This window comes from Gymnogyps californianus, chromosome 2 (assembly GCF_018139145.2).
Source record: "Gymnogyps californianus isolate 813 chromosome 2, ASM1813914v2, whole genome shotgun sequence".
NCBI classification, from domain to species: Eukaryota; Metazoa; Chordata; class Aves; order Accipitriformes; family Cathartidae; genus Gymnogyps; species Gymnogyps californianus.
The window spans coordinates 146,020,233-146,034,622 of NC_059472.1; the positions used below are offsets into that span (position 1 = coordinate 146,020,233).

The window sequence follows — 14,390 nt, forward strand, 5'->3', positions numbered from 1 at the left end:
TTTTACATTAATTTTTCGACGGCAGAAAATGACAGAGGATTTTTTACCTGCTACTTATCTTTGATGTTAAGATAGTTCTGGAGTAGTTTCCATTTTTCTATTTTTATTGGGTAGTCAGGTGTTGCCCTCTAATAGGAAATTTTAGATCACTTCTAAGAAGTATGTCAAGGACATTAACTTGCTGAAGAAGTCTGTTTGTTGCAATGCAGCAGAGATTTTGAAGTCTTTAGTCAGCCTTAAGTCTTTCATCCACTGATACTATTAGGAGTAAGTCACAATACTCTGAGCGTTTTTTATATTCGCTAGAGGATATAGCAAATGTGAGAATAGATAAGCAAGCATATTATTCCCCCATCAGTGTTTGGCAAAGATTGTTTCTTAATATTTCCCATTCTTGTTCTGAGATACATTTCTACAATGACAGTTTACTATGCTTTACAAAAAGATCATTCTTAATAACAATGAATGATTTATTCCATGCTGTACTATTTAATGATGAAGTATTGTTTAGGACATTTGACAATTTAATGCTTATTCATATCTGTATTTTCAGTATTGAAATGAGTAATAGCATAGAAAGCATCAACTCTGTTAGTCTGTAATTTTTAAATTCAGGAAAGTTGTGGGGTTTTGTATGAACATTAAACCCCAGTAAGTTATGTTATCTTTTATTTTTAAGGAAGATACATGACATCACTGGATTCATTGCCTGTGTGACTACTTTTGTGCTTTGTGGCGTGCCTAGTTCTGTAATAGTTAGCTATCTTTTATGTAGGGTAACTGAGTGCTAGTAACAACTGAGAGAATTGTAGAGGAGTTGAGTAAGATGAATTTGAGCTGCTAGGAAGTGGACATACCCATGTTGCATCAACACTGCAAGGTTTTTAAATTGATGTGGAGGAATCACCAAATTTTATTTTTTGGATGATCATTCTCATAAATGCCCATTTTCAGAAATGTAATCATGAATGCATAATCATATCTTGATGCCCTTCTAACAGTTCATCTGTGTAATGCCAAGGTGAACTTATTAAGGGCTTATTAAGTGACATGTATGCCTGGCATTTACATACCTTTCTCTCATACTGGAGTCCAGAAATTTGTGTTAGGTGCCTAAACGCCTTTTGCAGCACACTGAAAGAGTTCAGGGTATGAGAAAGATGCCCAACACAATGAGTTAAGCCAACTATTGGTTTTTGATTGTGGTTTTTGTATATATAAAAAAACTGTGGCTATAATTTTCTAACATAGGATGGTAGCTAATAAGAACATCTAGTAAACTCATCTAAACCAATTCCTTCTTGTTATATATATTTTTCTACATATTTTTCCTGTTAATGGATGAATTTGATCCACTTATCAGTTGTCTGTATTTTTTAAATATTATTTCTTATTTGAACTTTTTTCTGTTGCACAGCGCAAATATAATCAAGTTGTTTATATAACCTCTATCTTTTGAGTAACATCTCCAGCATGTTCCAACAGCAATAGGATTTTCCTTGTTGAAGGAAAACAGACACTTTAAAAATGACTGTCTATTTATATTATTACTGCGTTTCACATAATACTCTAATCTGTTAATTTTTTTTTTTTTCTCCTAGAACAGGTGACCTCGAAAGAAAAGCAATCGACTATTTGCAATATTCTAATTGTGGCTAAACACCAATAAAGACATTGAACTCTTGGCATGTGTTATTTCAACCCGTAAATATATTCAGCTGTATTTAATTTTTTAGTCTGCCATAGGCTTTCCAGTTTAAATAAGTGCCTGTTTAAACGGTATCAGTTTCAGTCTTTAGAGCCCTTCTGCCCAACCTTTCTTAAGATTCTTAAGATTTTTCCACTAATTCCGGAAGAAAGAACAGACGGGAAAGAGTAAAGTCTTTTTCCAATAATTTCCTGATCATCTCTTTGTACAAATACATATTTAGATCCAGAATACCACATAAACATGAAGCCCATTCTGCAATCCTCTTCCAAAATTTATTTCCATTGAAACTGCCTGTTTCACTTCTGGACACAGAGACTCTTGACCCCGCTTCTGGACACAGAGACTCTTGAACCCACTGTTATGAAAGAGCTTATTGTTTTCCTTCTAAATTAAAAAGCCTTCATAGAATGTGCATTTAGATGTAAATTGTTTGACTGTGGTAGTTCATTCAAATACAAGCCTATTTAAGGAGTTTTAAAATCTGCTTTATTGGAACCCTGTAGCTTTTACAGCACATTAGACCTAAATTATGCAACAGGGAACCTTCTCTCCCTTTATTTCCAACTGTCCTTTCCAGGCCAGGTGGCATGATATTGTCTTTAGAATTATTTATATATCTCCCTCATTATTTTATCATGTATTTTAATGTGGCAGATTGCTATCCTCTAGCACTATGCAAGTTGTCAGAGTAATCCTGGATGGAGCAGGCAGGTGTTTTTGGTAATGTCCTGGTTTCGGCTGGGATAGGGTTAATTTTCTTCTTAGTAGCTGGTATAGTGCTGTGTTTTGGATTTAGTGTGAGAATATTGTTGATAACACACTGATGTTTTAGTTGTTGCTAAGTAGCGCTTATCTTAAGCCAAGGACTTTTCAGTTTCCCGTGCTCTGCCAGCAAGCAGGTGTGCAAGAAGCTGGGAGGGAGCATAGCCGGGGCAGCTGACCTGAACTAGCCAAAGGGGTATTCCATACCATGGAACGTCATGCCCAGTATATAAACTGGGGGGAGTTGGCCAGGAGGGGCGGATCGCTTCTCGGGCATCGGTCAGCGGGTGGTGAGCAATTGCCTTGTGCATCACTTGTCTTTTCTTGGGTGTTATTTCCTCTTTTTTTTTTAATATTCCTTTTCATTACTATTATTATTATTATTATTTTATTATTCTTAGTTAGTAGTGTATTTTATTTTACTTTAGTTATTAAACTGTTCTTATCTCAACCCACGAGTTTTAATTTTTTTTCCTCCTCCCCACCCCACTGGGAGGGGGGAGGGAAGCAGCTGCATAGTGCTTAGCTGCTGGCTGGGGTTAAACCTCAACAGGTAATCAGAAAAATATAGCACGATTTTTCATTTAGGTGTTTGGGTTTGCTGTCATGAAGTAGGGGATGCATTTTCATATCGTCTTTTTTGAAAATAAATGGAAGCAATTCCTTAAGTAGGAAATGAGATAAATTTTTTTGCTTGTCATCTCAGCCATATTTTTAGCCAAGCCGACGTGATGATGGATACCAACTAATAGAGCTAAAATTGTTGTCTGGTAGAAGTTTTAGTATATTTTAAGATGAAAAGTTATGTCACGCCTTCCTCAATCACTTGTGAGCACCTCTGAGACTCAGTTCACGTCTTTAAAAATATTTTGCCAGCTGTAATATATAGGGACTTCAGAGTAGATCATAAAAGCAGTGTGGAGGATTTTGGGGTGGGCTAGAAGTTTAGCATGGGGTAGGACAACGGTGGGTCCCAGGGACACTGTGTGATATCCTCTGTCGGGAGAGCAAGCTCAAGGTGTTGTTTGGCGTAGAATAAACCAGAATAAAGGTTTTCTCCTGTATTCTGGTTGTACCTCTGAGAAGAGGAAGCCCTCTATAGCTACAGGCTGGGCTGAGCTGGATGGCAGCTTTTACAACCTGCTTAACCGTACCTGTGCAGAAAGGTGTTCAGCGCCGGTGGGGCTTGGAAGGATAAGCTGTGCAGGAGGCTGGAGGGCAGCTGTGGGGCCAGGGGGGGCACTGACTCTTCCTGCAACTGCTTCTTGAAAGTAAAACTTGTGAAAATCCTGTAACTCGCTGATACCAACTACCAGTATAGGTTGTAGTGTGAATTATGGGAACCAGCAAATCTCTCTTTGGCTGGTATTTGGTAACGACCTGATGATCTGAGGGCACATTACTGTGCTCTCAGAATGGCTCTGCAGTGAGATGTCTTGCTTAGGGGTCACTGGCAGCTGCTGGCACCGCTCCTCCTAATTTGTGATTTCTCTGAAGGCTACTTGGGGGCTGGCATGTGCTCCTCCATAGCTCTGGGCAAGTGCAGCAGCAAAACTGCAATCCAAGCATAGTATATGGATTGCCAACTGGTTTATGATTTCTGATTACTGATTTGACTTATCCCAAATGAATTCAGAGCATTAGTAGCTAGAAAAAATCTTGTATTCTATCAAATGTGTTGATACTAAAAAACTGAGGTAAGTAAACGTGACACTTCATGATGTTTTACACGGATGCTTTGAGAGTACTCTCTAATTTTTATGATTTTAAAAAGATAACTCACAGAAATCATCCTCTCTGTATATGCTTGTACATATGTACATGTTTGCGAGGGAAATCTTCATGTTGTTTATCTTTTGTTTTGCAGACAAAACCTGTTGCATTTGCAGTTCGGACAAATGTTGGGTACAGTGCAGCTCACGATGATGATGTTCCAGTCCCAGGCATGGCCATCTCATTTGAGGCTAAAGATTTTCTTCATGTTAAAGAAGTAAGTCAAACTAGAGGAGTAAGTGAATCTCTCTTTAAGGGTCTATTTGAGTAATAGAGCTACTATTTCTTAACGTTAAGATAACACTTCACATTGTCAAAGCACTATACAAATGTTATATAAATAAGGTAACTGTGTATAAGGAACTGAATGTTCTTTGAAATACTATTCTTATAAAAGCAATGGCATAAATTCCTTACAATCAAATTAATGAAGTTTGGAAAGCAAGTGCTTTTCTTCTCTAGTGAAAATCACTTATTTAGAGCTTTAAAAATCTAAATCTGTATATTCAATGATATAATATTTGTGGGTTTTACCATTCTAGTACTCTGAGCGTTCATTGTGATTCAGCAGCCAAGGGCTGATTCTCTTTTATTTGTGTGACTGAATCTCAATTAACCCCAAAATCCTCAGGTCTCCTTTTTTTCACTGAAGTTACTTCCCTGGCACAGACAATGTTTTGTTAACAATTACATACTGAAGAACTGATGTAACGTTTCAAGATGCACATAGCAACTGTCAAAAAAGGCACTTTGTGTTTGCTGCATTGGTTTTCTTTTCCTGGCTTTGAAAAGTCTCAATTTTTACAGTTTCAAACACCTACAGTTGTTTTCTTTCTCTGCTCCTTGCAAGACAACCCAAAGCAAGTAACTTGGTAACTTTCCCATACAGGTCCTCCTTAGCAGCCCACTGCTCCCTTCTGAATGATTCCCTCATTTTATTGGATTTCCCAGCTTCTGGTCATATTCCATTGTGTTTTGTCACAAAATGGTCCATCCAGAAATGGAAATTTATAGCAGAAGAACTAGAAAGTTAGCTTAAGGATGAGAGAAACTTAGCCATGCATTTGAAATTATATCTTTGCCCCATTTTAGATTATTGAAAAATCCCTCAGTAGTTATGATTGATGATGCACAATGATTCTGCTACTGCAGGTGCTTTGCGGAAGCAAGAAACGTTCCTAATACACAGGTAGAAATACAGGTGGACAGAGACTAAGGAAACACAAGAAATGGACTTTTAGTGCCTTCGTACTGATGACTAATGATAGTCATTTTCCATATATATTAAACACACAAAAAAGGGATAATTTGGATTCAAACTGTATATAGTGAAGGAAATATGTTTTCTGTCTGATGATAGTGCAAAAGAATTGCTCTGCTCTGTCTTGTGGCAAAAGTAGAGATGAGCAGGCACAGGGTCCTGGCAAAAGAAAACCATCAGCATTCTCCAGTGAGTCTGGAAGCACTGGAAAATATGGCTCAGTTTCGTTAGATTAAATGGTTTTGTATAGTCATCTATTTCTTCTGCATTTCGAAGGAGCTGGTAATCTCAGACTTCACATCAAGTCTTTCCCCTGTTTCCATATGAGCCAGAAACACAGTGTTAGCAGATTTTCTGTTATAATTTATGCTTTTTTCCTCACAGCACAACTTAGACTCAGATGTAAATATGCATGGGAGAAAATGAGGAAGAAAACGTTTCTTGAACTTTTCTGGATCTCCAGAGATGCCTTGAAAGGAAGCTTAGCTCAGCTGAATTGTTATATTGTTTGTGGCTGCAGGTAGCACTGAGGAATGGAAAAATAAATTAAAATGTTCTTGCAGCTTCAGGTGTAATAGAACAGGCACTCTGCGCTAATTGCCTTTAAAAATACCTGGTTTTCTCTCTAAGCAGTTAAGGCAAGTTGACTGTCTAGCTGTGCTAGGCTAGAGCTGGGTTGTGGAAGGGACCCTGCGCCCGGGCCAGGTGCGCTGCTGGGACAGAGAGGTGGGAAGGGACCCACAAGGAGTCAGACTTGGACTTGGACTCTTTGCTCCTGCGTTTGGCAGCGGCTGTTGCGTCTGGGTGGCTTGAACCTCTTCAGGAGGGTGCCCTGAGCAGCGGCCCTTCCCTGCACAGCCGCGTCCTCCCCCTCCATCTTCCATGGCCATGCCCTGCTCGCTCTCCAGGGCTCTCTATCCCACCAGATATTGCTCCTTTAGTGATTTTGGTGCTCCCTATAGTTAATGCTGGGAGAACTGAAATGTCCAAACTTTAATTATTGATGCAGATGAAAAGTAAAAAACCATATTTGACTATAAAATGCAGTGTTGCTTTTATATTTTATACCTAACTGGTTGCTAGAAATAAAGAAATCTAAGTTAATCTCCGATAACTTTTGCCTGCATAGTAATGCCGTACTGGATCAATGCTGTCCTCTTCTTGCCTGTGAGGTGTGTTCTCCAATTTGTGCTGCTGAGAGGGCTCAAACAAGAAAAACCTCAGTTCAAAATGTACATGGGCAATGGTGAAAAGTACTGCAGTGATTGTGTATGAGGGAAATTTATTTTTATTATTAGGTTACTTTCATTAAAACTCAGTACATATAAAGATGAAGGATTCCTTCCTGCATGAAGAAACATGCGCTGCATCATAGTCACTCCTGAATCTTTTGAGGCTTTAATGCATGGCCATAATTCTGCTTTGCATTTAATTCATATTTGTGTTTCTCTTGGCACTCCAAGCACAGGTGAATTCCAGAGAATCACTCACTCCAGCCAGCACCTTGAGAGCCAGACACCTCACTACCAAGATTTCTGCTATTGCTTTTTAAAATTAGAAAGTATTATATGTGGTATTATTTACTTATAAAAGTATCTTATCCTCTTTTTCATATACTGACACAGCATTTAGCTTTGAGACTTTGCAGGAGTGAATTCCACATGCTTTTATTTTTGTGTGAAGAAAAAATTCCTATGGGTTTAGCATTTCTATCAATTATAATGAAATTAATGTTGTTTTGTAGTAGTCTGTTGTACTGTAGGACAGCACAAAAAAGTAGTGGCTGTTCAGATTTTAATTTAATGGTGTTTTTAATTATCTGTCTCTTCCTTTTACCAAGTTAATGATACTACTTCTGCAGACTTCATGTATACCATAGAGCAGATCCATATAATGGCAATCTCCATTGGCTCAATTGCTATGGTCTTCCTCCACGTATATTATCCTACAACATATTTTAAATGCACATGCATATCTTTAGTTAGCAGTTTGCAATGAAAGGTTATGATTTTAATAATATGTTTCAGTCTAATACAGCTTTGAGAAACTGCTATTCCAGATGAGCTCCCTATTAAACGTTGGTATTCTTACTCATAAAGGCATCCCATTGGATGAATGTTATAGATCCCCTTATATTTTATGAGCTTAAAAGTGTGTTTATTTTAATCTTTATTTTTTGTTAGCTAAATATCTTAAAGTTGGTTTCAAGCATCACAACATTTCTATAGTAGCCAAAATGAAAGATAATACTGCAATTTAGGTTGTGTATCATTGATCCACCAGTGTATTCTCGGTGAAATTAATTCCTTTTTATGGGAGCCCACACATTTACATGTTTTACTCCTAAGTGTACACTTGTTAAAACTACTTATTAAATAATTAAACGTGCACTATAATATCTACATTCATAGCTTCAGATGCAAGAAGGCAACTTCTCTTCCCATTCAGATGTTCTCTTACAGTTTCATAAATAATCCAAATTATCCAAAATTCGTATTTGACAGTAGTTATTCCCATGGAACTCCTAGAGTATTGCATGTGGGGCCATACATAACAGTGACCTATTCTCATCCAAAAATGGTGAATAAACAATAAAGGAAAAAGCAAATAGTTCTGCTCTACAGACCTCTGCAAAACAAACAAACAAAAACCCCTGTATGTTTATGAATAAATATTAAATTAGTCATTATCTCATATTTCATATAGCTGAAATTCAGTTAACTGGACTATCTTGTACATTTGTATAATTGTAAGGTTTTTTAGTTATCCAAAGATATCCATTCCTTGTGGATCTATCATAGTATGTTTAAGATGCAGATCACATGAGCTGTATGCAGTAGAGCATATATAAGCAGTGGAATGCAGGCATATTTCAGATTTTAGTGAGTTCAGAGAAGCGAGGGAGTTTGAGGAGTAGTACTTTTTATTTTAAATAGAGAACTGAATATAACAGAATAAGAAAACCAGATTATTACAGAGCTGTAAAAATTGTTGCAGTGGGTAGGAGCAGATCAGAAGAAATCTCTGGTGTCCACCACAGAGAAACATAAAGGGAGAACAAAAGCAGCTCTCATGTATGAGGGGAAAAGACTGAAGCAGAAAAAAATGAAGATGGTGAAATGGGTGGAAAATACAGCCAGGGAGAATCATGAAGTCTATGAAGGAAGGTTTCTGCTTAAGTACTGTAGCATTTTAATAATTTGCAAGGTATAATCATTTTAATGTATTTCTGAATATTACCACAATTCTTCATTGCCATAATAACATAGTACAGTGATTAACTGCAGGGAAGAATTACATAAAATGGCTTAGCTACAAATTAAAAATAATAACAAAATTGTCCCAAATACAGTAATTTCTTAGTACATGACTTTTATTTTTTTTTTTTAATCTGTAGAAATTTAATAATGACTGGTGGATAGGACGGTTGGTAAAAGAAGGCTGTGAAATAGGATTCATACCAAGCCCAGTCAAACTAGAAAACATGAGGCTGCAGCATGAACAAAAGGCAAAACAAGGAAAATTCTACTCCAGGTAATAACAACAAATCATTAAAAGTAGTAGCATTGACTGTGACACAACTTGGAAGTTAATGCCGTGTATGCTATAGTTCTGTTTAATTATGTAACTGGCAGCTACAAACATTTTGAATCAATGAAGGAAGTAATATTTATTTATATAATGTCATTGCCATTTGAGAGAGAAAGTAGATATTTAGATTGGTGGTCTGTGGTGGCCTAGAATGGCTATTACTCCATTTTATTTTCATAAAATATTTGCAAATATACATTGCAGTTAGTACATTTACTCTGTGCAAGCACAGTTTTTGACTTAAAAATCGATCTCCCTAAATTCTTTAGCATTTGTTACTTGTTTTCATGATCTTGCAATTTCTAAACACTGTTAAAGCTGATTTTAGAAATTACAGAAAATGTTAAGATGAATTTATTTGTAAGCTGAAGCCAGTGCCTGTTAGTTAACTCTTAGGGAAAAAATGTTTTGATCTTGTCAAATTCATTGCCTACAAATACAGCTTTTAGGAATACTGCATTTTATGATGGAAGTTTCATGTCAAGTCATTTGTTGTCTCTGACTGCAGCCATCATTACATAAAAATAAAGATTCAGTATCTAAATGTATTGAACAATACTGCAAGATGGTAATAATGTCATCTTTACTGTAGAATTCTTAATAAAGTAGTTTTCCAGTAAACATTAACACATGTGGAAGCAAATGCCACTTGCTTCCCTTTGGATATATAGGAAACAAATATTTCCAGTACGTCTGAGCGGGATGGACCTGGAATTGAGAAAACAGCTGGGAAACATTTGGGAAGCGAGAAAGGCTTTCCTACTTCAATAAGAAGGGCAGCAGTGTTTGAAGAGCATGTCTATGCTAGGAGGAGACCAGGATGCTGCAGTGCTCAGCCGCATGCGCCAGCTGGAAAATGCCTTTCCTATGAGTGTGCTGTCCTCAGGAGGAGGACGTCAGGTTCCTTTAGTCCTCTCGTGATGCTTCTGATACAGCCAAATCTGACCCAGTGATTCGGTCCCTTTCCAAATTGTAAAGGCTTCCATTCTACAGAACTTCTCACTGGAGATAACGCTGTCCTGCCCCACAAATGCATTTACTTAGTGCTTATTAATGTTTTAAGATGGAGAAGGTGGAAACTAGTACTATCACATGAATTATTTGAAGAGTGGAATAGCCTTTCTTTCTTACATTCTTTTCAGTGCTTTTCTCGTTATGGTAACTGAAATAAAATGACTAAAAATATTGTTTCATTTTCACAACTTGGATAGGTTTTCACAAAGCAGAACTTGACAAAACCCTAGACCGCTTTATCTTCATTTGAGAGACTTTTTTTCCCTAAGTGCTACCTTGTATTGAGACAGCAAAATAATTTGTACTTTATTTAAATTGAAAAGATGGTAGGCAAACACACTGTCATTTTCATTGGGGAGCTGTCAATAACTCTTCTGTTAAAGGAAACAGATATGCTCACTGGCTTAAGAATTAGTCTTAGTAATGAGTAGTAATATTAATAATTATATATCAGTAGCCATATTAATAATTGGATCACATTAAGATCATGAGGTAGCGAGAGCATATGCAGCAGAATGAAGTTGCACAGCAGAACAAGGAGCATGATTGATATTTGCAGTTCCTCAGTCTTCAAAATGTACACGCATTTTGTGTAAGATGTATATTTTATACCACTGCCAGAAATAGTCTCTCAGCTAGCAGCTCATTTAGAAGGCAGGTAATAAATAAACTAGAATAAACACTGCGAAAGCTATGAAACTTCAAACTAATTTGTTGCTTTACTCCAGTAAATCAGGAGGAAACTCTTCATCCAGTTTGGGTGACATCGTTCCTAGTTCCAGAAAATCGACGCCTCCATCATCTGGTGAGTAGGTCATGAACCCTCGGTTTACGGACTCATGCACCTAATCCGTTAAAATTTATATACATTTAGTACTATTTTTCGTATTCCCTCTACTGCATAGGTATAAGGTTGGGTTGCCCTATAAGGCTGGTTTGGGTAGGTTTGAAGTAATGGAGTCAATGCCAGCAAGTTCAGGCAATGATAGGGCCGTTAACGATGCACAAAATTCCCTCTTTGCTTTTACCATGGTGTTTTATAGCAAAGACACAATAAAATGATAAGACTGCATTGCAGTAGGATAGTTAGAGGTTTGGTCTGGTCTGAGCACTCCTGCTGAACAAGAAATACCTTCTGGTACAAGAGAAAAAGCAGCAATAAGAATAAAACTTCCCAAGACATTTCTGCAGTAGCATCAAGAACGGCAGTATTTTATAATAACAGGAATTTTTAGTTTCACAATTCTGATAATGCAGATGTGCTTCGCAGAATTCTAGCATACTGGATATTTTTTTACTTTTTGTGACAAATTTTTCACAAATACTGTTTTGTATTTAGAGCATCAACAGACAGATTTAACTTTAGTTAGGTGGGATTCAAGAAGTGTGAAGCAAATACATGGCGAGTTGGTGGAGGTAACTGGCATTAGCTCCTTGAAAAAAGCATAGCCAATTACCAAAAAAAAAAAAAAAAGAATTCTACTAAATTCAGCTGCTGCATTGCTTGATGTTTTATCTTCTCCTGAGAGAGAAAATGTACATTTTGAATACCCGAAATCAGAAAATATTAATGAATGTTGCTAGTGCCTTGTCTACTGAGGCAAAGACGTGTATTTTCCAATCATATTATTTATATGGAGCCCGGTCTACAGAGCAGGCATCTTAAAATAATCCTGAAGATTTTAAAGTATTTACATGGATGTTAAGAGAGAGACAGAAGAATTCGATCAAGTTATCGTAGTAGCTTCATTTGATTAAATTAATTGAATAATATATCTGTCTGTCTTGTGAAACCATGAATTTGTTTGTAACAACTAACTTTATTACAATTGCAGTTTGTTTATCAAAATTACACTTAAGTTCCCTACCTCTCTTTTTTTTTGGAAAATATATTTTTAGTTTACTAACATGTGTCCATCACAAGTCTGTAGAACACACCTTAATCTTTTATTTTATGATGGCTTTAAACTGTCATATTTATTGTTAAGGCCCACTTTTTCAACAACTGCATTTTTGCAGTAAAAGTGTCCATGGACCTCTGTTGTAATTTTATAGTTAGAGCATCTGAAATGCTATAATATTCTTTTGTATCCTAAAAACACTTGGAGATCAGTACATATGAAATTTCCAGAATGTTGCACAGAATTTAGAGGTAAGAGAACAGATAGCATACTTAGGTTACCAACTGACTGATTGCGAACCATCCTGTAATTTTCATTGCATTGAATCGTTTCTTCAGACAATAGTTTTCAGAAACACAGTTTTCTGGAGAAAGAAGGAAATCTGGTAAAGTTTATTCAGTTACATTGAAGATCTGGAGAATATTTATGAATAGTGCACATTAGCTTATTCTGTGATCTTAAGATTTTGGGTCTGCAGTATTTTTTTTTGCTTATCTTAAGACATCCCAAGAAGGGGGAAAGAGGCATAGTTTGTGACTAACACAAGAACTCAAGTGACTTTGAAGTACAGTTCAATTATTATTCCCAGGCCTCCTCTTTTTGAAAGTATAATAAATGACAAATACATGAATTATTTAATGAGTTGAAGAGATTTTAACTGAATAAGTTAACTTCATTTTTTGACTTTGAGTCAGGGATTTTTTTTTTCAATATAAACTAGTGCCACAAAACCAAAAAAACCCAAATAAGATGAAGAACCAGTGAAAAACAAATGAAAAGGAGGCTCATAGCCATTTAAATAATCAATATTATATTGATATAGTAATCAATCTATACAGTCCTCATGGGCCACCAAACAGGATGAGGATAGTGGTGAAAATGACTTTGAAAAAAACCCAATGAACTAAAAATAATTAACAGTAAAAGAACTATCACAGAAGTTGTTACATAGTGTGAAGAAAAAAGGAGATATTGATATCTAGCTGATCAAATGCTGCAATTCTTTTTTACAGGAAAAACTTAACAGCCCTGATTTTTCTTTACTGACGATTTTAGTTCAACATAGAACTGAAGGAGTTTTAATATGCCTTATTACAAGTGATTTATAGCATCTGTGCTGGCCTGTATTCAAGAAAAGATAATATGTTCTTTTTATACTTATGAAGAGGATGAAGGAACAGTGTTGCTAGAAGAAAATGTTATGTGATTTCTGTGGCTGTTTTTAGGAGCAGGAGGATAGAAACAGGGTGCGGATCTACTCACAGGCTTTCCTCGCAAGGGCAGGCTCCAAGGCACAGTTCTGTAACTCAAGGATTGTCAGGCATCATGGCATTGGATCTGTGGATAATTCAAATGGGAAAATATACTTTACTCAAACAGAAGACATCACTGTCCCAAGTGTCTCTTAAATCAGTAGCTGCACGTAGGCTTGACAGAAATATTTATTTGTTGCATAATTTAATAGCACATCCCGCTGTATTAGTTGATGTCCCACTCATCAAGCAGCTGAAAGCAGGTCACTAAGGTGGTTTCATAATAGTTTGCAATGATTAGTTATGGGTTTGGATAAAGTCAATGCAAACGATACTGCTTACAGATCTATTTAGAGTTAGATTCAGTTCGACATAATGGCATGGCAAGATAAGCATGTGTTACCAGAATGTGTCAAGAGGTGGGTAAGATCTTTACACACAAGGGTGATGTTGTACAGAATGTTTGTGGATCGCTTCTGTGTAGGTACTTGCTTTCTGAAGACAAATTTAATACATTACTTAAGATCAGCATTGAGCATTGTGAACAAGAAAGCTTTTTGTTTGTTTGGTTGGTTTGGTTTGGTTTTGAATATAGTTAGCAGGTATCTGTGGGACTCAGCATTCAGGATAACATAGCTTTGCATTTTGAAAATTTATTTATTTCTGAGTCCATGATGATTTTTGCTTAAACTGTTGTTACTTACTTGCTAAAGAGGGTAAATATTTTATATTTATGGTATAAGCGTTGTGTGCTGTATATTCTTTTGGGGTAGAGGTCGAACAGCAGTGGTTTATTGTATTCACTTCCATTTTGCCCTGCCTACATCCTCACTCTTTACAACAGGATCCAGGTCTCTGAGGCAAGCTGGGATCAATTTCCTCTCTTCTGCTACCCATTCTTTTTAGTTTTCACTATTAGTAGGTCTGTTTTTATTATTTCTAATAAATGCATCTTATGACTACTGTGCATTTTTAGTTAAAATAGTTAAAATGCCAATTGTAGTCCACCCTGAGAGAAATGTAGATATTATTGTACCAGTATCAGGCTGATTTTGTCTTCAAAATTGATTTTTCTTCTGTTTCTTAATTTCCTATAGACACGCTAAACATTTCAAATTTCAATT

The 14,390-nt window shown here is 36.4% G+C and overlaps 1 protein-coding gene across 4 annotated transcripts in view; it reads left to right on the top strand.

Moving 5' to 3' along the window:
• Positions 1 to 14,390, top strand: part of CACNB2 (calcium voltage-gated channel auxiliary subunit beta 2) — a 262,350-nt gene that overhangs the window by 214,841 nt on the left and 33,119 nt on the right. For all 4 annotated transcript variants that reach the window (XM_050892249.1, XM_050892250.1, XM_050892251.1 and 1 more), the window contains 3 exons: positions 4,341 to 4,463; positions 8,905 to 9,041; positions 10,841 to 10,917. In XM_050892249.1, coding sequence (XP_050748206.1) covers positions 4,341 to 4,463; positions 8,905 to 9,041; positions 10,841 to 10,917 — 337 coding nt within the window. The remainder of the gene's footprint in view (positions 1 to 4,340; positions 4,464 to 8,904; positions 9,042 to 10,840; positions 10,918 to 14,390) is intronic.